This window comes from Lineus longissimus, chromosome 1, assembly GCF_910592395.1.
Source record: "Lineus longissimus chromosome 1, tnLinLong1.2, whole genome shotgun sequence".
Classification (NCBI taxonomy): Eukaryota; Metazoa; Nemertea; class Pilidiophora; order Heteronemertea; family Lineidae; genus Lineus; species Lineus longissimus.
Genome location: NC_088308.1, coordinates 3,078,702 through 3,103,371, shown reverse-complemented (window position 1 = coordinate 3,103,371; position 24,670 = coordinate 3,078,702). Strand labels below are relative to the sequence as shown.

The window sequence follows — 24,670 nt, the reverse complement described above, 5'->3', positions numbered from 1 at the left end:
TTGATATGTGGTAGTACATTTTGACACATTTGATTTACTGTCGGATATGTTGTTAATGGTATTATTAGTGAATTATTAATCATTGCGACATTATCAAATCGAATACATACGTGCAATATCCATGTTGACGTTCAGCCTTGATAAGCCAGACAAATGCTATGCGACATGACTCTGCTGGACTAAACTGGTAATTCAAAATTTGATTGCATTTACGGCACTGGGAACCATTTAGTTTATTGTTATAGTGGTGCAATTCTGACTTCCTGGTCATTGGTAGAAGTCTCAGACAGTGTCTGTTTCATCTGTGGGCTCCTGTATATTAAATCAGAGCCAACTGTATCTGATGTGAGGCTTTCAAAAAACTGTAAATCTTCAAAAGTAGAGTTGAAATCACATTAAATTCCAATTATTTACATTATTTTTAGATCTTTTTGATGTCAAATGTGATATTGCTTTTGAGTGTTTTCAATGTCAAATATAAGTGTCAGAATATTTCAAACCCATACTATGTTTTTATGTCAGATTTTGTTCAGTTGTTGAATACAGTGTTATTTCATTACATGTTCGAGTATATGATGTGGATGTTTCCTTTTCGGTTGCATGTATAAAATTGTGATGTATACAGTGTCGTTACATTTAATAACAGCATTGCTCCAGCGGTCGGTAAATTTAACAAGACCAGGAAAAACCAATCCAATCACTCAAAAACATTATCACTTTTCTCCATTTATCCATTCACCCATGATTACGTGTGGATATTCCACAATTGATTAAAGTTTGTTATTCCCTGTTTTGTCATTAACATGAATCTATAATTAGTGAATGACAAAGATGGATGTCATAATTTCATTCATGAAATCTGTTGGAAAGGAATTTTTTACATCGGTGTTGCTAAAGTTTGAAATGAGTGATTTTTGCTGGATATTCGATGATTTGCAAATATGTTTAAAATTCAAACTTCACCGGGATCTTCCCCTATTCTAAGATGTAGCTCATTACAACTGTGAAATACATAATGTATGGGTACATATCTATCAACTTTAACTTTAACTTTGGTGTTAAAATGTCTATTTGATTACCTGAATTGCGTAATGACCAGAGAAAAACTAATCGTAAATGCATCTTTTTCATCTTCCCATGTCCAGGATTTACTGATGACGTTGCTAGTGAGATTATTAGTGATACACGTTTTTAATCAACAGTGGTATGGCTTTGCTTATTTGTGTTTAAAAGTCCCAAATAGATAGTATTGTCCCTTCTAGACAGTCACATCAATGGAGAGATGTTCCCATCCTTCCGTTCATCCCTCCAACATAGGATAGTACCAGGAAAATCCACTTTATTAGTGTACTCCCCTGTCAGTGTTATATATTAGTTAAGCTGCATTACCAACAGAACACCGTTCACCTTTGGAAATGTTACTCTACCTATTCAACAACAACTTGTAGGAATATTAACCTGTTTAAACATCCTTCCCATGGAGATGATTAATAAATACTTTCAAAGTACGGCAAATTGGCATCTGCTTTGTTCCAGTCACTGGCCAAGGTTAGATAATTTGTTCATGCCAAAATATGGAGTTTAAATGTCAGATATAGTATTGCAATTTGTGGGAAAACCGTAAGCAGCGTTCCCAGAACGATTTAGAATTAATAAAGAAGTAATTGTTCTAGCGCAGACAGATACATAATTTAACTGTTAAAAGGAAGCAATAATCACGAAAATAGAAAAAAAATTTCTCGAAATGGAACAACCACACTCATGTTATTCCCAAAGGAGTGGCCATAATGGTTGCCTATTTCGAGCGTAATGGACCGAGGCATGCCCGGCACTTGCACTTTCACCCATTCTCCATTTGCACGAATCTTTGGGGAATTGTGAGCTTCTTTTGAAAATGCGGCAGCCTTCTTTTGTATTGCCATCTCCTCCTGCTTATGTTGTGATGCCATTCATTGGTATGACTGGCAAGACTAAGAATTGGGGACTTAAAGGGATAAAACCACAAAGCACTTGCTGTGAGCAAAGCACATGCAATTTTAACTTGAGAGCTTGCAAGCCTTGACATCCTGCTATTTTCTCCAAACATATTCATGAAAATCTCATGTACCGCAAGAGATACAAAATGGGAGAGGTATCAAAATGAAGCGGACACCCACAGCTGTGTGAAACTGCATATGCCTCAAATGAATTGGGAGGGCTACAAGCATAGTGGGAGAGGATTTACACTTATACATGTATATATTTTTTAGCATATTTTTGGTTCCAAAGACGAAAACCAAATATCAAGACAGAAAGGGATTAAATGAAGTCGGTACAATGATGCAAAACTGTAAGCTACAATGACTCGATCATGTATTTATAATGCAAAGATCTCCATTTTCTCCAAATGGTACAAAAAGTAAGATTGGCAAAATGAGGCGCCTTCCATCCAATTGTGTCATAATGGGACTGCCGTAATTATGGCATTGCTCATCTTTCACTCGGTTTTTCGGTGATCTCGTATTTCTTGGCAACGACGTCCTATATATGCCAAGACGCCACAACTCAAATATCACCCATCCGTTAACAATCAGACAACCTTTATTGGTAAATTTGTAGGTATTGTTCTCAACTGTTTCCGCCTTTGGATAGGGTATTTGGGGATATGCCGACATTCCATCGATTTTCTTCTTATGCTGAAAAGCTTTTTCTGTGAATATAGCAAAAGTTTAGTCAGCGAAAATTCTGGCATGAATCTGAGCTGGTGATGATTTAACAACGGACCAACTGAAAGGCAGTTTATTTCTGTCTACTGTTTATATCAGTGTTTGTAGATATGCCCAAATTTGAAACATTGGTTATATGAGAAGGAACCTCACAGTATGCTGCAAGATCTCTCTCCATTGGACTTAAATCTGAAAATTATCTGTAGTACCATTATTCACTTATCCACGCTTACCAAAAGGATCCCAAATAAACACTTCAGCCCATAATATATAAGCTTTATATACGTGTTTCAAAGAAGGTCACAATTTGTGAGCATCAGGTATTGAATCCACGGTGTTGTGATTATGAGAACCCATAGATTGACCACACCCTCCCTTGGCTTAAAAAAAGTACTAATCTTTTAATACTTTCACTAGTTATCAAATCGGAGTCCTATCTTGGCTCCTCACTCTGGAGGGTGTCAGTAGAGTGTATGTATTCTTAACTTATTGGACCTGAGCAGGAGTCGCAAGAACCTAGTCAGAAGCTATCAACTAGTCAACCTAGTCAACCTAGTCCACCTAGTCAGCAGTGAGAACCTAGTAAAAGTCAAAGTAATTCTTTAAGCTTTTATAGTGGTCGTTAGGTTGGTGAGATCACGTTTACCAGGGAGGTTTTAACATAATAGCAGTTTTCATATGTGGTGCTTTTTACATATCAGGGTCTGCATTAAAGCGCTTCACAACCACTGTCACTATCATAAGTCTCTATAGAGGCACTCTTGGGTATCAAGTGGCTGCCATCATTACAGCACACACCTGATCTCAACCTGAAGGACAAAGCGGCACCCATACTGGGGTTTGAACCCATGACCTTGGAAAAGAGAGTTGGCCACCATTGATACCAGTACACAACTGCGCTACACACACAGTGTGTTAAACCCTCCCTGCATTTACATAGAGGTCATTGTGTTAGGCTGGGTTTACATAGAATTCATGTTGTCACTTACAAAATGTCACTCAAAGAGCAAATAAGTCATTTAGGCTACATACGATTCATGGGATGTCACTTTTCAACCTTTTGATTGAATTGTCATGTCATGACATGTTTTCAAGTTTAACTCAAATAACTAGCATGTTCATGACACGTGACATGTGAATCATGAGCCATGACGAGTGAAAAACGTGATTCCTATGTAAACCGAGTCTTATATGCAAAGATACATGATTCATATGCGAACAAAAGATTTCCAGAGCACTGCACTTCAGAAATGTATTGTCATTCTTCTGTTCACATGTGAATTGAGAATAGATTTATGTCTAACGCTGACTTCTATGTAACCTGCCTATAGAACGTGCGGCAATCACTGCACAGCCTCGTAAAGTGCAATAGTTCAGGACTTGAAATTATTATTATATTATTAGTTCAAATTTAAGTTTCATTTGTGTGTTGCCTTCAGTTGTCGATTTAATTCCTCGGAACATTGTTAAAAAGTTCTGTCTTTCAGGATAATTTCTGTTTCTGAAGTGTTTACTAACAATTCTGGCTTTTAATCGTTCAGATTTGGGGATTAAAACATTGACGGCCTTAAGAAAAATTAAGAAACATGAGACGATATTGGAATTTATCATCGTTAAATTCTTAATCTAGGAATTGTTGTTAGAGATTATCAATATTTGAAATAATTTAACAACGACAATTTACTGATGGGGTTTGTGACACAACATTTTTGGTTCATCTGGGATATAATCCGATAGGTTTTAATTTCAGACATTACTCTGAGGAAAAACATTTAATCAATTATTTGTGCGTACTACCAACACTTAGCAAAGCAACTCACATTAGATATGTCAGGCCATCTCTTATTCGATTTCTAGGGTCACCTCGCATTTGATTTCTGAGTCGCTCACATTTGTTAGAACTGCCCAAATTTCATTTGTAAGAGCTTCTCGTGTTTAATTTGCTAAAGAGTTGCTCCCATTCAGATTATTAGAGCTGCTCACGTTTAATCTGGCAGCACTTTATATTTAGCTGGCAAAGCAGCGAGCTATTTGCATTTGGCAGATCAGGTCATGTTCGGTGGAAATTTTTGGGAAATCGAGATTATTTGCAAAATACAAAAAAATAGAATGTGCTCACAAATGTTTGCAGTTTGCAGCATCTAACTGGAAGAGCTTCTCAAAAATTTAATTTGGAGGTGCTTGCTAGAATATTGCAGTCACTAGAATAGTAGAATAGAGTAGAACACGGCTTCAACATGCATAATTGTCCCCAACTATTTTCCTGCATGGAGGCAATGGAGTTCTACTACATCTCATTCTATGCAGCGGAATATCGTTACAATTTCCAATGTATCTTTAGGAGTCTTCCCCCAAAGGTCAGTTACAATTACACATTTAACTTTAGTCACCCTGGAGGAGCAGTTTCCCAACATTGTGTGAAATAGGACTGGTGTTCCAGCTTACCATGCAGGCCTGCAATGAGTAAAGATGTGACTTGTCCAGTTCTGTTGGAAAACCTACTGCCTTACCATGGTAGGCTGGCTCTGTAAGATGGAACGCTGACCTGATTCTTTGACAAGTTGAAAAACTGACTCTCCAGGGTGCTCTTTGAGAATAAGATATTAGGAATGCACTAGCTGTACCAGCCTTGCTAGTTTAGATGAATACAACAAAAATGTTAAATGAGATACCCTTCCACCACAGATTTGCCTGTTATAGCAATGCAAAGTATTATTCACTGTAGTGAAATCTGATCCCTAGTCCGATCCTAATGGTTAGACTTATTTATCATTTATTTTAGTTTTCATACCTACAATACTTCCATACAGTTTATTCAGTTTCCGTTTACATCATAGCGGAGCTGTTCACTTTATCTGCTTGTTGTATCCTCATAACAATTTATATGATACCGCATGATAAAAACTGTCAACCTCTCTATCAAGGACACCTATGAGGCTGACAAATATTGTCTTCAATTGCGAGGTGCCTTGATTACAGAGGTCCAATTCAATGGAAATTTCTGATTTTGGACCGAATGTATTGTCCTTAGTAGAGAGGATGTCCTTAATAGAGAGTTGTCTGCTCAGAGAGATTCCATTGCCGATAAAATTTACTTTCTGAATTAAGTTAGTACATTTCAAGATCTGAGATAACGAGGTTGACTGTGGTGCACTGAGTAAAAGAAAACAATATCGAACCTGATCTCAAAAGTTGTCACAGATCGAACCATAATGTTGGGGTGGGAAATGGTCCTTGTAATTGAAATTAATGGATAATGAATCAAAATTAGAGAGATGTCGGAGAACAATTAACACATCGGTGTTTGATCAGTAAACCACTCTTTAGAGTCATCTGTCTTGAAGGGACTGACGTGACGTAATAGTGCCAGTGTCTTCCGTAAAGTTTTTGCAAATCTTTTGCTCGTGAGAGGAGAGAAGCAAGTTAAGAGCCTTGCCAATGGACATGAAGATGATACAGTTTTGATCTGTCCTTCAAACCCATTGATCTCCCTTAGGTAGACAAAAGGCAACCTGAAGAAAGATGGGATTGACACGACATTGCTGGCTGGCTCAGCATGCTCTATTAATAGAGCTAAGAGTTCATGATTAGCCTGACGAGAGGTAATTTACTGCTGGTGTTTGGAGTTGTTGGCTTTATAATGTAGGTCGATACGATTAATTCGAGGTATCTCTTTCCCTGCAGCCTTTTGAAGAAACAAAGTATCAAGTATAGGATTAATTTTATAGGTTTTTGGTTAAAAACAACCTTGGGGTAACATTATTATCCTTTGCATCTAAATCTAAATATTGTACTACATGAAACTTTCGTGTCCTTATTTCAAAGTTCATCACCTTCCACGCGCTCGCTGTCCTGGTAAAGGAATTAAATGAATCATACTAACATCCCGAGACTAACACTGGTACTTTTAATTACCCCAAGTTACCACTTACCTTACCTCAAGCTAGCACTTATCTTACCCCAAGATAGCACTTACCTTAAGCGCCCCACGAACAAGCAGTTTCGTTGCTGCCACCTGCCATTCGACCAAAAGTCTCTCCTTTGCGGTGGTCATCGTAGGGACACGCGGCAAGAATATGCGATCTCTGTGACCTGCCTTCAATATCAAAACAAGCGATTACTGCATTTGGACGCAGACAAGTAATTCTTTTATTCCTGATCACAGTGACAATTGCCGTAGGTTGCTGCCACAAAAATTGCTCATTTGAGGGGTGTTATACTCTTACAATATTGTTTGAATTTGATCATCATCAATTTCTCTCATTTCAAGTTTATATAAAAAAATCCAAATCTTCAGTCTGTTTTACGTCATCGTCCGTTGATCTTTTTTATATAAGTAGTGATATCTCATGATATAGACTTTACTATATACATGTATATACTTTACGTATTATTTCTTCAATTTCAGTTGTTTATTTCATTAAACCAATTACATGTAGTATACAATTCAGCACTGAAAAAAATCTATTTACTAACACCACACCCTAATTCATTCATGTTCTAACATTTTTCTCCATTATTTGTATGCTTGTTTCCAAAAATCCCAACTTTATAGTGACACACTGCATATAATGCCTGCATTAGCTTTTCACCATTTAATGTTTGTCATGTCTGTATGTCAGTTGCATTAAATATGTACCAGTATGTCTCTGTATTACCTTTAATTATTTTCCAGAAATGTTCACAGTCTCAAATAGATATCGAGAAAAAACAATCCCTTAAAAAACTTCCCCCCAAGCTTTTGATAAAGACTATGACGAGTATAGGCCTATTGGCTGCTGGGTTTCCCTGACAAAATCGGCCAGACAGTAAAACTGTTAGACTGAAGAAGTACATGTATACCTGATAAATTTATCATTGTCGGCATCGAAAAAGAATTCTTCAGTGCTTCAGATTGGTCAATAGAGCTGTACAGAGTATCACACAAGATATCATGCTATCCCATCAGATTTCATTTGATTAGCCTCGTGGTTATTTCCCCCGACAGTTTGGGTCATCTGGTCAGTAATAATTCATAGCCAGTTAACATCCTAATGGATCTTTAACTACATCAAATGGAATAATATCCTCGCCCTGCCATGCCTAATCGGCAAGTGTTGCCCGTGGATTCTTTATCATGTCCAAGGATGTTGTATCCGTGTTGACCAAAGTCTTACTTTTTACCTGTAGTACCTTGTATTGGTTATTCATAACAATATGTTATCAGTTTTTACTCCAGAATGATCTTTGACGAAAACGAAACAAATAGCAGGATCTTTTTCATGAATTGACCATGTACTGTTTTTAATATTGTTAATTGTTTAAAAATGCATGATTGTGTACAGAAGTTGTAAACAAAACAGTTTTTCATATTGTAAAATGAGATTTCAGAAAGGAGACATTTTGGCTTCATCAGATATGTAAAAAAGGGAATCTTTGAAAAACAGATTTTGAGCACCAAGTGAACACAAGACAATTCTTTCCATGCCACAGGCGTGTCATCAGTTTAAATTGAAAGCTTGTGTTTTAATGAAAAAAAGTAGAGTAATACTTACTAAATGCCAATGAATTTTAAATGCATTTCTAAGGAAATTCCAACAGACATCAGGTTTTTCTGATAACAGCAAGAAGTTATTTACCTAGTCTTCAATATAAGAGGTTCTGCCGTCTGAAAGAAAAGCCAGCGTGTGACTTTTTTCAGAAATATTTTTGGTTGAAGATGTTTTTTGAGTCATTGTTTCTATTTTCCAGGTATTCTGTCTACAACCGTTTGATAAAGCAAACACAACCGCTCGACAGCAGAGCATCGCGAAAAACCTAGCTAAGAAGCGACGGGAGCAACTGGAAAACTTAACATATGGAAACGTGGAAGTTTGAAAAAGACAAGTGATGTTTAAAAGTGGACAGGGGACTTTAAAAAGTCAATTACTCAATCACTAAATATTTTTGTTCTGACGATATGAAATTAAGTTAGAATGAGACGTCAAGTTTTGTAAATAACAACAATGGAGTAAGTGATCGTTTCCACGGATCTCTTAAAGAGATCCACTCACAAATGTATCCCGGGTCATCAAAGCGCTTCACTCTTGCGGCACTTTTAAGATCGACTTCACCAAAAAAGGAACAACGGACTTATGTTATTCAATCAGAATAAGCAACCTGTGGGATTTTTGTACATAATATTAGATGGTACTTTCTGTGATACATTGTGTGCATATTAAATAGGCAAAACATTTTCAGTGAGGGTTATTCAATCTTATTGTGCTAAAGTACTTTAAAGCCTCCATGAGTTTCATTGTCACCAATTTCACCTCACTATATGAGTAGATTACATCTCTACCCCATCAGTTAAAGACAGGAACTGTTTTGATGTAAAATGTGGCACACATTTGAGAAGTTCCTCTGCTGACCACCAGGATCTCTCGTGGTCAGTATCCCATGTGTGTGGTAGTCTGTGCCTCCCCCCACCACGAGCATTTCAATTTCAAGACTCGCACTTAAGACACTTATATTGACTTATTTTTGAACAATCTTTGTGAAGTGGGGAAAAACCGAGTCAGATTCATAGTTGTCACACGGCAGGTTACTTTCAGGATTACTTATTACTTGCACCGTACTTAAATATGAGTGTACAGATCTGAATATTTCTGGCAGAAAATGTCAAAATCCTGTTAGTGTTTTGTTTATTTTAAATTTTTTGTGGGAATTAAATTTAAAACTATTTGATTTTATGCAATTTTTATGTCATGTTTGTCTATCTGATTTTAAAACTTGTTGTCATTAATGAATCAACAGTGCCTACGACCTAGTTGGCCATAAAATGCCGGCTCCATATTCTAATGAAATTGGTTGAAAATATTGCTGCTCTAGTCTTTTCATTTTGTGCGTCATCTTGTTGCTAATACTGTGTTGTTCAGAGGTAACACTCATTGCAGGACAACACTACTACACGCAGGTCTTTTTAGCTTGATGATACAAGTCCCAACTGTGTTGCATTGGTGCTGTACATCTTGGAATGAATACTGATTTGTTTACCTTTCAAACAAGCATAGCCAAACATAAAAAAACAAAACATTGTACAAATTCAGTATTCTATGCTTCATATGCTCAGAAGGTTTTATTGCTAAGGGCTATTTTCCGTACCCTACTTTTTGGGGGTTTCTTTTGCAACTTTGTACAGGAACACATTTCAAGAGTTGCTTTTCTTAATTTGCACATCTGTACTATAATTTTTCGCACATTGCTATAATAGATTTAAAGATGGAGTTATATTTTATTCAAATGGCAAATAAAGTGGACAGTGGATTCAAAAATGAGTTGTTTTAGAAAGATAGGGTATATTTTGAATGGGGGTACAATCATGGTTATAGTTACATGTAAATTTGTACATTAAGAAAGTTAGAGGTTTTGAGAAAACAGCATTTTGATACACTGCACTTGATTACATCCTGGAATGAGTTACTTTCTCTCAAAGAAGTTGTTGCATTTATTTGTTGAAGTAATATCTTTACGTTTATTCCTTTTATGGTATGTCAACGAAACAGTCTGTGAATTTGGACAGTTGTTTAAGTCTGATCTAGTTTTAGCTGGTTGATTTGTCTAAAGCCTGCTGCAGACAAGTTCAGCGATTCTTGTTGCATGCCGCAACAAAATGCACTTCTCTACAAAGCAGCAATTTCTTGAACGTCGCTGCATCAAAATTAGATACTCTGCGACAGATATGTTATAAGAAAGGCTTAATGCACTGGTTGAATTTATTGGCTGTAAAGTTTTTTATTGCAGAGTTTTAAGCTAAAAAGATGTTTATCATGTTGGATTGTTCTTATCCAAGTTGTTCTTGCATCAAACCATGTAGGGTAAAGTGGTACAGTTATGGCATGAGTACAATTATAACCACTATGTGCACCTAATGTGTACAGCCAGCTGTTCTCTACTCTCTAAACGATAATGGCACCACTGTACCTTACCTTTCACTTAATTGTACCACATCAAGTTGTACGAGACCTATTTGTACATAGATTATATAAATATATGTATATATTTGAAGTTTCTGTAAACCTTTGAATAACATTATACCCAAGTTTATGTCAATGCTGTCTGTTACAATTGTTTTGTTATAAAACGGCAATGGCTTAAAAGTTTGTTACTTCACACTTTATTATTGGGTGGAAATGCACTACAAGTTAAAATAATTCACCTTTGCATAATTGTAAGTTATTGTCTGTTTCTGCCATGTGTATGAATTGTTTTTTTTATGAACTTTGTAAATACAATCATGTCTGTGTTAAAGCTTTGTAGGCTGATGGTAATCTTTACGATTTACTTGAAATGTTGGCAACTCCGATGATACATTTGGGTGAAACTAAACTATTTGTGATTATATCCTTTTGAGTGAGGTTATCAAGTTAAGAAAAAGAACTGGATCAAAGTTTTTTCACCAAAAAATCTGAATCTAGAGTAAAACAATAAAAATAGGAGTTTAAACAACCCTGTCAAAAATCTTTGGCGGGATTAGCTTTCTTTGATTAATCATAGGAGTTTCAAGAACCCCACAGGCAGTTGATCATGTGAGCTTGCATATATGTTTATGTAACATTTTGGACTCAAGTCTCTGAATGGTACGAGAGGTAGGTATTAAAGCTGCTAGTCAGAATAAGGATTTTGTACTCATAATTGACCATTTTAAATTTTAGTTATTCTCCATAGAATACATAGATTTGTATTGAATACATAGATTGCCATCAGCCTTTTGGAAGTTTGACCTTTTGTGCCCCCGATATAATGCCGTTGCATCAACGATGCCAAATTGTTGTCGGATTATGAATCATTAATGTAACATATTTTATGACTGGTCTGTGAATGTTCCTCAGTAGATTGTATATATATCAAAATCCCAGCCTTTGATGATGATAATTTGAAGTGTTGTGAGTTACAGTTTCTGCCCTGACCCAAAATTACTCACAAATTTGACCCACCACATCACAGCTAATCAGGTAGTAAGTCGTCAGGCCTAGGATATATTTCTCACAGACCTTGGGGGAGGGGGGGGGATTGTAACGAATATTCTTTCAAATGCAAAATCCCATTATGTGTCTAAGTGTTACATGTATGTGGATAATCAGCATTTTCATTTTAACTGTAAATAATCAACTAAGAATTGTGTCATAATAATAATTGTATTCTCTCTATTTTATGCATCTTTTTTTTTCTTGTTAAAATGTAAGGCCTGCGCTTTGCTCTGAATACCTTATGTACTTTAAAACTCAAAATACCATTCTTTAATACAGAAAAGGACTAGTTTCATGTGATGTATATTATATTTTTGATTAGCATTAAAAATAAAAACTAAGACAAAATCGATCATTCGTAGACAGGAGCCAAAGCATGCTTTGATGTAAGGTAAAGTTGTGCAGTTATAACCTCTATACTGTGTGGAAAAGAGCTAGCAGTACACACTAAGAGATTGATGCTGTATTTGTCCTGAGGTTGTAATTGTACCATCCTACCTTATGTTTCAGAAGAGTAAATAGATTAAAGAAATGTACACCATTGTTTCTTATAGACAGATTGGGAATAACCTCTTTGAGTACAATTCACAGAATACTAACTATAGGTGAATCATGAGTTGTTCATGCTTGTGGTCGGCCTCTGCAGATTAATGATTTAACACTGGGTACCATGGTCTCCATCATGAACCTTGTTGATTCTTCACCCAAAGCCAAAATTCGTGGCTCTTATACAGAAATATGCTCACTCACCCCCTTACTTCATAGAAGGGATACAAACTTGCTTTCTTTTCCCTTGTGGCCCAATTTCATGGGATTTGCATCCGATACAGCAAAATTGAAAGTAAAAGACATGTTGGAAACTTTTGAAATTTCTCTTTATGTTAAAAAAGAGTTCAAAAAGGGAAGTGCACTTAGCACTATTCTGCATATGATCCTCGATTTCCTGGTATATACAGTGGAATCTCCCCAAGCGGACACCTCTGCAAGAGGACAGCCCTCTATACTAAGGATACTGATTTTGGTCCCAAATTGTTCAATTCTATTTCTCTTTATGTTAAAAAAGAGTTCAAAAAGGGAAGTGCACTTAGCACTTTTCTGCATATGATCCTCGATTTCCTGGTATATACAGTGGAATCTCCCTAAGCGGACACCTCTGCAAGAGGACAGCCCTCTATACTAAGGACACTGATTTTGGTCCCAAATTTTCAATTCTATTCAATTTGACATCTGTAATCACTAAACCTCTTTATCAAGGACAGCAATTGGCAGTCCTTAGGGTGTATGCTATAGAGAGGTTCTACTGTATAATGTTGTTCATTTGTATTTCATTGGGCTGCCTTTGTCTAGTCATATTTATCATCACTTAAACTAGAGAAAGAATAAACTTCGTGTTTGTAATTTTTGCAAATGTTTGTTTGGCTTCAAATTTTTGTTTCAAACATTCCCCATTAATTGTGCCAATCCCTGGGAGATGGGCCCATCACGTCATCCTCATTTGGTTAGAGTGAGGAACGAGGCCAGTCCACTGTGTCAGGAGTGTACATATCTGCTTTAAGAGATGAACTGTGTCTGTACAGTAGCAGTTTATCTCCGATTCCATGAGAGAATCAACGGTGCGAATAGTGGCTAGGTAACGCTTACATCCTAAGCGTTGAGTGGACAATTCCACACGCGCCTGATGAGGACTCGGTACTGACCCAGTTTGATGTAATGGGTAACAAATATATATACATGTAGATATATAGGGTAAGATCGCAACCTGAGCCTTAGGCGCCTTGTCCTACATGGAACCGTTAGATTTCATCCGAAATTCTTCCACAAAACGATATGATAATTATTATTGCCCGGTACAATATAGCCTGTGTAGGCATTCCGCCAGCCGTTTCCTACACTGTAAGCGCTATTATCATCTTTACCTTACTTATGGTGTCTCGTCTTGACAATAAGTCGATGCATATCAAATCAAAGGCTGAAAGATAATCCGTACGGGTTCATGGTCCATCTCATTTGTAATTCTGAATTCCGACGCAAGTACAAATATAGAACGAACCTCGGTCGCCAAATGATATCATAATTCACTTCTCTTACCTTGAAGTATAGTACATGCTAATGACCATTCTCCAAAGCACCGATACCGCCTCATCCTGCCAATCAAATTATGCCAACCTCGCCCTCCTTTTAACCTACGCATCTTCCATCAGCCAATCAATAGCTCGTATCCCTTCGCGGCCGTAGCAGGTGAGTTGTCATGACGTACCTGTAACCAAGCGCGCCAGTGGTTAAAAGTCATTGCTGATCAGGGGAGAGGCAGAGCTAGGAACTTTGGAGGCGCACATACCGACAAGACACAGTCATGGCAAACAACACCAACAGGTAGGAACACTGTTTTAATCTACTTTTCTAAACTTCTTTTGAAAGTTACACCACTTTTTACCTTTAAAATTTTAGCAGATTAAAACCACTTTATTACGTTTTAAAATGTGCTTGAATTCAACTAAATTGAAATGTGACCATAGTAATTGAGATCAATCCTTTTATTGTTAGGACACGCGGTTTTTGTCGTCTGAACATGTGCACTGAATGTGTGAATAACTCCAAAACATTATAAGTTAAAAAATCCTCGCCAAAACCGACCAGCTGTAGCCTGACATTTGAACTGTAAATATTTTGCCATTTGACGACAACTCACATTTCCAATTACATGTAGATTTATCTTCATATTCCACTGCTTTCATTCCCCGATATGAGTTTAACTCTCTTCAATCCCTATTCACAACCCACCCACCTAAAACAGTCTTGCAACCGACGACAAAAAACCCTCATTCTGATTATCCCTTCTTGAGCTGACGGAGTTCAGCCCAATTCGTTCGCCAGGTCCTCATTTAAAAGCTTAATCGTTGACGGTTGTGGCCTTTGTTACGTCGTATCTATGCGTAAAGATCTTATTTTCAGAAATACCTTATGATTACATTACCAACGGGATGCCCTTTTTGTATCTTTAACACAAAGCATATTCACTAACATGTAGGTTCAGTCGGGAGCGCAAAGCATTTTCGTTCGTGGCCGGGTCAATTTTGATTTGATTTACAAATTGGGGGATTGATTTCCATAATTTTTCGGCCACCTCTCATATTTTACCTGGAATGCTAAACTGAGCGTACATGTATGTAAATATACCGTTTCGATGAATTTCTTTCACGGATCTCTGATTCCTCGTAGGATTAAGTGTATAGAATATGCTAGGATTTTACGACACGACAGACGCTCGTCGTTCGTCGTTCGTAGGGTCTGCCCAGTGCTTTTTAAATCATGTATCTCTTGGTTGACAAAAGGGAATTGTCCCCGCCTGTTTTTATGCGCCTGACAAAAGTTGGTTCGATTGAGCAACGGTATTCTTTTTCCAAGGCCACAGGCATTTGATTGCCAGCAACGACTGCTGTAATCAGTCGCTTTTTCAAACAGAAATTACCGTCAATCGTGTACCGTGCGTCAGTCACGTGCTTGTATATCCTCGGTGGCATAGGCCAGTCGAAGAACCCCCATCTCATTTTCCACTCTCGCGTGATCTTCCACTTTCAAAGGCGGGACCAATGTACCAAAGTCCTCTAGAAATAATACGCTGCAGAACTAACAGACGCTAGCTGAGTATACATTTGATAACTCACCTCCTAGAATGGCTAGCCAGGATGGCTAATCAGTGACAATAGAATGACAGTGGGCTAATCGTGACACTGGGCTAATCGTATGTCGTTAAGTCTGATTGGAAATGTCAAGGTACGAAGTTTGTTGCGTTTCCAAGATACACCATATGATAATGCAGAAAGACACAGACAGTTCGCGGAAAATATCGTGCTGACGACATCATGTATATCATCGATTTTAACATGCATAATCCTGGCTATGTGTGCAAATGGGTCAGGGATCGGCATTGTTGGCCAACCATTAAAAAAATTGGGAAAAAATTTAGTGATAAAACACTTTCAGTTATTCTAGAACTTAGTCTTTCTTTTCTGTTTTGGGAGAAATCGAATACATGTACCTAGACCTATGAAATGTAAGCCTAGTTTCATTAAATCCTTTCTTTAACTGGGAAGCTGACTTCGTCTCGAGCGTTGCATGTACACGACCTTAGGCGCACACCAAAACATGTTAAATCCAAGCCGATAAAGTTTTAAATTCGGAGAGAGTTGTTTGATAGGTATTGGACAACGAAAAGAATCGATTTCAAATTAATCTTTTAGATAACTTGCGGCCTACATGTACATGGTCGCAAATAATAGATAAATTAACCAAGAGGTTTGCCAAAACGCATTAACATGTACATGTTACTGTTGGCGAAGATTCCCGCGCCGAATGGAGGCTCACTGTCGGGGATGATGAAATGAAATACAAATCACTGCTGAAAGCATTCCACACCAAAAACATTTTAGTATTTTCACATGCACGGAATTGGATATTTTCTAATTCTATCACACATTTCATATTTTTTACGAACTGCGTGCATGTAGGCCTTTAGAAATATTTTTGATCCTTTTAAAAACTAGTGGGGATGGTATAATCTCCAAGCAATAATTAAGTCTTCAACCAGGCGGTAGCCGTTTGTAAGACTAACAATGCACCGTCACGACGCGGCATCCGACTGAATTGCTAGACATGGATATTTCCGCAGCACAGAATTAATTATATTATAATCTATGATGTATATCGTTGTTTTGTTTGGATTCTTGTTTCTAAAATCCTTACAGTCAATGCCTGAACATTTCATTTGAACCAGTATTAGTATTCATACACCTTTCTTGCATTGTCGGTCACGCCTTAATTCGGTTATTTTGTCAATATTGAACTAATTAAGGGCGTTTAACACAATTCAATTAAATATAGAAGGATTTGTTGATGTCAACTTATGATTATTCACTGCGCTTTTCCGGCATATACCGATGTTTTAAGTGTATTGACACAAATCGCCGCTTTTCTATGATATATTGACCAATTATTATTTCACTATTGTTTACGACTGTCCGAGTGTCGCTGTGGCGAGACCAATGTTCGAAATTAACATCAGTGACTGTCACCTCGTCATGTGGGTGAGGTTGCTGGTTGGCCCACATCTCTCTGACAGCGTACACTAGGTTTCCTCCGGGTCAAACTTGAGACTTTTTATCGAGTTTTGAGAATGATATACATGTATCAGGATATTTGGCTTGAAGTTGGATAGGCCCTATACTAAGATCTCAGAATCTGTTATACGACATGCAGTTCGAGTCGATTCGCTTGGAGTCAAGTATGCGTAGGCTACATCGTATTTATATAGCTCACTGTTATTTAAAGAGAGAATTGGGTATGGGATTTTTAGGTAGCCAGGAGGATAATGTGTCCTTCGCCTCCATGCGCCTTCTCATGTATCAACAGAATGCTGATCACTAATAGTGATTTTCCCAAGTGTGCGAGGTGGTTTTGGACATGTCTTGCAAATTTTAGATAGGCCAATAGTTACCTTCAGTTTTGGTTAGATCTCCATTAGAGTCTGAAACCAGTCACTGTATACTTCAGTTTGTAAAGTTCGGGTTCAGGGGTTTTCTTCAAGATGATAACATTCCTTTACGGAAATTTTAAATGGTGCAGTGTAATTCGGTAATTGGAAAAAATGTATGACAAGAACAACATTTTTAATGAAAAACATTATATATTCTTCATCAGCATGGTATAAAATCTGCAGAATAGGCCTATGTTCTTTTTACCGTAGCGCTATAGATTCGTATAAAAGTAACAGTCCACAAATTGTACAAAGCTTTGAAGACTTCTGAAATGCTGTTTGAAGGAAAATATCCTTATCAAAATGAATTATGTTCCCCATTAAGAAGGCAGGGCTTAAGAACGTTTACCATGGCTCTCGGGTCGACTTGGAATTTAAACCAAATCAAATGCAATTTCGAACACCTTGAAAGAGTAATTCGAAATGATAGTTTGGAATGAACCAGGTTTTTGGGATCAAAGGGCGATATTTTGGTCACACAACACACGAATGTAACATCAACGATAAATGCCGACTCTTTGCTTTGGGTAGATTCGTTGGACTAATATCATAGAATATTACCAGATGCTAAGAAGTTAAAACAAAAGTGAACATTTGCTTTCGAGTTTCCTTCGTAATCACCGAATTCAATATATCAAAGGAACGAAAGGTATTATCAGCCGTCATTAACTGTCGTGGAGTATTAGCTTAATTTGCGTTTTACTTTTCTGTAATTTTCGTGGGATCTATTTTTGAAAGCATTCGAAGTTATGTACTATTTTCTTTGAGTCTGATGTGATACGCATGCAGTATAGGGTTCATCTTCAAACCCACTTAACAGGAATGCTTTATCATGACTTTGGTGCCAATTGGAGAATGTAGCTCCCAAACCTTCAGATGAGCGCTATAAAATTCACTACTCAGCACTAGATGAATTATTAACTATTATGTGGCAATAAAGCTTGCCAGTACAATAAAAGCACTTGGTACCACTCTGTTTTAAATGACCCATCCTGAGGAAATCAGGGGTTAATGTGTGACATTCGACCTCATTTGGTGAAGTGCCAGCGCAGAGGTGATTGCGCCCAATCAGAGCGTTTAGTAGGGCCTGAGAAGCGAACATCAACCCCTGATTTCCTCACGATGGAAATGACCATGCTGCTTCAGTTCCGCGAATGAGGACATGTGGCGGGGGCATGGGGGTCTGGCATTAGAGGTTACAGATGAATAGACCTGCATGGCATGCCGGTCCAGAAAGTGACACTGCGAACGACTGGCATGACCTGCATTTGGAACCCGGGGCATGGAAGCACAAATAAAGTACCATCACACAGCGATCCCGATGACCTATGGTTAGGGCGTCCGCCTCGTGAACGGAAGGTCGCAATTTCGAGGCCCACTGGAAACCTCTTTCCGATGCGACCAATTTGTTAACCGCACTGCCTTCTCGCATGGGGCGCCTGGCATTCTTGATAGGTGTTTGGAAGTAAAGAAAGATACTCTGTCCCTTTCATTTAATTTTCTAAACAGAATATTCATGAATTAGCTCCTCTACCATATTCATCTTTTTCTCTCTCCCACGCCCCCAAAAAAGTTAATTTGAACACATTGTTATGTGTAATGTAATCATCGAATCTGTGAAACAACATTTGCGCTTAGCAGTTGGGTCGCTATGGCCACCGATATCACCTGGATAAAATCAAACCGAATAGACTTTTGATTCACAATCTCCCATCAATGTCGACATTGAATTGGTGTGTGGAATCAACGTAATCTGATTTGGGTGAAATGTTATTTTACCTCAGACCTTTACAGTTCGTCTAGTCCCAGTTTGGTTATTGTTCCAGAAACGATGTAAAAGCAAATATATACCTCGAGAAAACTTTATATCAAAATCAATATCCTATAGCTCTGGTGGATATCGTTCAGCCGTTTGTTCACCCTCAAACGCAAAGCCACCAAAGCAAGGAATTCTCTCGGAAGTTGGCCAGCCTCGCGGGATTTGAGAAGTATCGTGTGAGTCCTGGCTGCGTTGTTACCACACCCTCGGTTTATGGTTTCACAGATTGGCCCCCATTATGCCATCGGTAAGAACTTCATTGTCACCCGAGGACTGATTTCTCTCTAAGGCATTTGCTTACCAAGAACAATAGACGCTTAACCACAATCTTACAATAATAATAGAGGTACCTATTGTTGCAGAGCGTTCGTGATTGTTGCGCGTAGCAGCGGGGACGTGACATCTGAATCGCCCTCTCATATTCCCTCCACGTAACTTTGTAAAGTTTCTGTTCTCAAAATAACAACCATGTCTCCGGAAAATCGGAAAAAGACATCCGCAGAACTACTGTCTATATACTCGCCACAGAAGTTTAATATCTTTACTGATTGTTTGCGAATATCATGTAGTGCACCATTCTGTAATTATCAATATTGTAGATTGTGTTCGTGTTGTGCAAAAGCTTTGTAAACAGAAAAATCATATCAATATTTTCAGGTGATGCAGAGTGTTCGGTGCCCAGAAAATCCACAATCGCCCTTTTTGCTATCGTTTGGGGCGACTAAGTTTTCAGAGGGGTGATTACCAGCCATCGCTATTGAAAGAGAGACAGCTTTATTATATACCCAGAAATTTATACCTGCCATGAGATTTTAGAAAATTGGCGAAATATATCAATGCGAATCTGACCTCAGCGGATAGAGTATACAGTTTTGCCAGTGCCCGCTTATAGCTTTAATAGGGAGAAACACAGAAAAATTGGCTATCTTTCAGGATTCCAAAACAATGTGGGGAAGGAAAACAGATACCACACGTGTATAGGAATTCGTGAGTCGTCCATACACAAATCGACAGGGATATCATGTCATACAGGCGGTTTTTTGTTTGTTTGTCGGAAAACGGTACCTGCTACCACATGCATGCCGCTTTGGACTCCTTATCGTCGACCCCGCACACCGTGAGTGGAGGCTACGGACGCAGCACATACCACTGGTAGCTCAGTTGTCACATGGCCTGATGTCTTCCCATAACCTCCACTTTTACAAAGCTGTTTCTTCTTTCTCGTTTCAGAACGTTACTAAGTGTGCTCCTGCTGGAACTGTTTCTGTTGTGTTTATCACATGTAAATGCAGGTAAGTGGCCACAAGTAGCCATCTACAAAAGGAACTATATAGACTACATCATATTTCCTCTTCTGTTTAGTAGATGACTCCCTTGGTAGAGCACATTTTCTCGTACGGCTTTGGCGGTAATCCCGGGAGGCATGAATGTAACATAATATCCAAGCAATATGGGGTACGCAGATCAAAGTGAGAAGTGTCACAATATTTTTTTTAAAGATGTATTTTCGACATCCCAGGCGCGATACACTTCACGTTCTCTATCTTCTCAAATAATCTTATTTTCAATTGCAGATCTGTCCATGAATAATGATGCAGCGCGCGTCTTACACAACAAACTGTCCAAGCGTTCCCCATTAGGTCCCAGCAGCCACACCTTTTGGAAGCGAGCATGGGAAGGCCTCGGCCAGAACCTTTGTTGCAAAATGGCTGAATCCGGCTGCTGCAAAAAAGCCAAGCGAAGCGAATTAGGCGAAGTCGAGGACGAGGAAAGCGCGAACAAAATCAGAGAAGAAGTAGTCCGGACACAAACACAGAGCGTTGCTTGCAAATGCTGCATACATACAGAAATCTTCAACTGTTGCGAAATGTGCAAGATGAGATAACTAAACTCAGTGAAACTATTTACAACTTTCTCAATAGGTGGCGCTTCCGCCGTGTTCGCGCGGCCGCTCTGATATGGCGTTGTATTACTTAGAACAGCATGATACCTACTCCCTTTGACATCACTAACTTTTCAGGAACTTCCATTGAATTGACAGGCATCTGAAAAAGGCCAACAGTCTCTACCATAACCCGCCGAAAACCATAACAATTTACGCCAAACAGAAGAGTATAAGTTACTTTCTCATCGGACATCTCTTTGAAAACCATGAAAAATGTCAATGACAACTGCATGGCAACATTTTATGATTTAATTTTTTTTTAAATAGGCAGATTTCGCGACTCTTATGAAGGAAGAAGTGCGAAGTATCAAAATGTCATTCTTTATCGACGATTTTATATATCATTTATCCACTTTCCCTTATACTGTACAACTATGAACAGAAGATGATTTACGAGTGCCGTGTAAAGGAATCAGCCCAGGACTTCTTGACATTTTTGTACTTCGTCGTTCCTATATATGGGTTGCTAAACATGCCTAATGTTCTTAATACGACGACGAAAGCATGTCCAAATAACATCATGACATATCATCCGACGACTATAAAGGCATTGCTCTTTTTGCGTCAAGTTTCAAATCGGGGGTTACAGCACGCAGTCGTACATTTTGCGGAACCAGACTCTTTTGAACCAGCACGAAAGATCACTTGTTAAAACTTTGGACTCGTACACCCCATGATTCCATATCAAAATTGTGCAATGCAGAACGAAACGAGAGTGTTACACTAAGCTTTGAAAATCACACAAGCTGAAAACTTTTCAGGCAATTCGCTGAACAAGTTAAAATCTTCTTCACGATGGTCTCTTATAGGTATACGCCAAACTTTCTCCGGATTAAATTAGCTCTAATTATCACCTGCATCGGTATCTCGCTTCGAGAAATGGTTTGTTGGGTAAAATATGGCGCTTTTCAATAAAACTGTTATACCTAAATTTAATCCCTTTTATGGTAACATGCAGAATCATGATCATGTAAAGCCTGAAGCTGTTTGAACAGCTTAATTCTTTCGATATTCCCTTGACTTACACTCCCAAAGCAGTGTAGAAGCAGTGTAGACGCTCAAACGCAAATCTATATTATCCTGATAACCGAGAGAGAAGAGCCTCTCCTATGCTTATGAAGAGGTACCGAAAACACCAGGGCATTGCAAGTACAATGTGCAGCAGGGGTCCTATAGCGCAGCGGCGAGTTCAAGCAATTCAGGCATGCGGCAGCGGCAGCAGCAGCAGCTATAATGTCAAGGGCAGCGACAGCGATGAAGCAAAGCAGCGATACGGTGCGGTAAAAATGGCAGGTATACCCCCGTCTTGATACTGAATTTATGAGTAACCCCCTCCCCTTCTCTAAGGTGAAAAGGTTAGACGACCCTTGACCGCGGTGTCCGTTCTCGTAAAAACAGTTTGTGGTGGAGTTGTCGATGCTTTGTTCCTGTCTCTTGGCAGAGTCAGTTGGTACCAGGTTGCCAGCTTAAAAACAGCCTTTCGTCTGTTATGAGAATTGCATAGTGTTACAAATATCAGATTGCACAGTCACTAGTAAAGGAGATTTATAATAATCCGGTTGGTGCACAAGCGACGAGCAGATAATTGTCGCGAGATCAACGATCTTTATAGCAGACAAATGAGTGCACAAACAGACATTGTTAAGTCTTTCAGCGAGACGACAAATCCTCAGCAATGTTTTGTCTTTCAGCGCCCATGTCAAGAGATTCAGTTGACGAAGAGGTAGAAGACACAGACATATCGCGCAACAAACGGGCATTCCAGGCAGGCGCATGGAACGAAGTGCCCGACCCACACAAAAAAAGGCAATACGAAGGAATCTTCATTACTGACGGTTCTCAGAAGCGAAGCTGGGACGCTCTCGGGATCCCAGACAAGCGCAGCTGGGACGCACTCGGCATCCCCGACAGGAGGAGCTGGGACGCACTAGGAATCCCCGACAGGCGCAGTATGGGACTGAATGAAAAGGACGTCAAGGCTTTGGCGTCTTTCATCGCCAGTCGCAATAACAGACGACAGTAGACCTCACTGCATGGACTTTCGACAAACTTCTGCCCTTCTGCAAAGGTTGTACACTGATGTAAAAACATATTTTCTGGGGACGGGAACATCATCAAATCAGAACTGGTACGATCAAACTGCACATCAGTAATCGTTTCCCGGCGATGTCTGCAACTCTGATGTAACTAGGCCGGATTAATATAGTGTTTACGTTTTCACATGTAATGTGTTACTTTTTACTCGTCTTTCGTGACATGAGTATAGCGAACAAGCCATTTTCGGGCTAGATACGATTTACGCCTTCGGTTTTCACTATCAGGTTGACACATGATGTTTTAAAACCTTGGAGTTCGTTTACAAACATGCTCATGTGTCACTGTGAATCTTATATTAGTCCGGCCAAAGGTCGAATCATTCCTTGTCCGCACAGCGTCAATTTTACACACCCGGTGTAATGTTTTTGAGTGTTTCTGTTTTTGAGTGTTTCCCCTCATTGTTTGGGAACGCTCAAAAATAGATTGACGAGTTTTTCTGTGTATCCCCCCTATTGAAAAGTCATGGTCTCTCTAGCTGCCTATTGTTTGGAAACACAGAAACATGGGGAACAACCACAGATGTTACACCGGCTTTCGTACGAACGAAGCTATCCTTAAACTTCAGTGTTACTGCCGAATGTATGTTCCGCTGGTTACAATAAAGCATCATTCTTTACTTTGGCTAGACTCTCTGGGCAGTCCATTGCACCATCCTAATTGAATCTCGTTTAAGGGTGAGGAACGAGGCCGGTCCACTGCGTGCGGGGTGTAGCTTTGGCAGGCCTCGTGCAAGTTATATCGTTTTCCTCAAATTGAGTTTCAAATAAACACAGAAATGGAAAGAGAGAAAAATTCATCATGATTACTTGTTGTTCCTATGTGAATATTCACTTTTTCTAAATCGCTAAACTCTAGACGGTTAAAATCAGACAAAAACCTCATTATTGCAGTTATCAACGCCGTTTTATACACCATGCTGTTTTATAAATCTTGAGTCAATAGCCTTGTAATATAGCTGAACTGATAGAATAAACATATCAAATGAACATTATGCTACTGTTGATTATTTTCGCCGTCCAATGTCTCAGCAGTGTCGTACAGCGGTTGTGACATTATCTTCTATAAACTCGAAAAATACTTCTTCGAAGTGACAATGTCATTTGGTCATGTGGTTATAGATTTGTCAGTCTGTCCCCTGTTGAGGAATGCCCGATTGTCACAAGTTCGATTAGTCTCCGAGGCAATTAATGATATGATCCTAGAATCACCAACTTCGGCTTTATTCACAGTGTGATGGGTGATGTGGTGTCGTCTTCGCGCTCATCCCGGCAAGAAGGGAAATGCCCTTTACTGCTACACCCATTTCTCTGCTTGCCGTGATGTGCCCGAAGACGGCATAACAAATTCCTATCTGACCGATGTTGATGTAGAGGTTGGTTGTTCCATCGTCTCTCCTGTTGTCTCCAATGACTAATGTTAACTTGATATGCTTTGGTCGTCTCCAACAATCGGGAGCGTCGTCAAACCATGATCAGTTAATAACAAGCTGCTGGAGAGATTGGTTGTTCCACCCCTGTCCTGTAGTCTTCAATGCCGAACGTTCACTACAACCTGGAGCGCGTTCTGCCGACAGACGGTAGGTAT

At 38.9% G+C, this 24,670-nt stretch overlaps 2 protein-coding genes across 35 annotated transcripts in view; both read left to right on the top strand.

Annotated features, from left to right (window-relative positions):
* The window catches only part of LOC135485032 (calcium-activated potassium channel subunit alpha-1-like), a 94,818-nt gene extending 81,718 nt beyond the window's left edge, over window positions 1-13,100 (top strand). For 29 of the 33 annotated variants that reach the window (XM_064766880.1, XM_064766801.1, XM_064766809.1 and 26 more), the window contains one exon: window positions 8,436-13,100. In XM_064766880.1, the coding sequence (XP_064622950.1) occupies window positions 8,436-8,561 (126 nt within the window). In that variant the 3' untranslated portion in view covers window positions 8,562-13,100. Of the gene's footprint in view, window positions 1-1,145; window positions 1,205-8,435 lie in introns of all 33 variants that reach the window. The other 4 variants (XR_010446520.1, XM_064766777.1, XM_064766782.1 and 1 more) reach the window with 4 other exon arrangements.
* Window positions 13,101-13,919: 819 nt separating this feature from the next.
* On the top strand, window positions 13,920-24,072 carry LOC135485019 (uncharacterized). 2 transcript variants are annotated; one of them, XR_010446515.1, is made up of 4 exons: window positions 13,920-14,065; window positions 20,275-20,336; window positions 20,619-22,282; window positions 22,681-24,072. XR_010446515.1 is itself a non-coding variant. In XM_064766747.1 (3 exons), exons 1-3 carry the CDS (start codon window positions 14,046-14,048, stop codon window positions 23,010-23,012), a joined length of 414 nt encoding a protein of 137 aa, XP_064622817.1. In that variant the 5' UTR covers window positions 13,926-14,045; the 3' UTR covers window positions 23,013-24,072. The 2 variants fall into 2 exon arrangements, 1 of the variants encoding a protein (XP_064622817.1); XM_064766747.1 differs by lacking the exon at window positions 20,619-22,282 and having other exon boundaries at window positions 13,926-14,065.
* Window positions 24,073-24,670: the final 598 nt, after the last annotated feature.

What these genes read in the sequence shown, in the direction of transcription:
- LOC135485019 (XM_064766747.1), top strand. Translation starts at nt 14,046, where the DNA reads ATGGCAAACAACACCAACAG. An exon ending in ATGGCAAACAACACCAACAG is followed by an intron (nt 14,066 to 20,274) that starts GTAGGAACACTG and finishes TTCTCGTTTCAG; the next exon opens with AACGTTACTAAGTGTGCTCC. An exon ending in TTTATCACATGTAAATGCAG is followed by an intron (nt 20,337 to 22,680) that starts GTAAGTGGCCAC and finishes TTTGTCTTTCAG; the next exon opens with CGCCCATGTCAAGAGATTCA.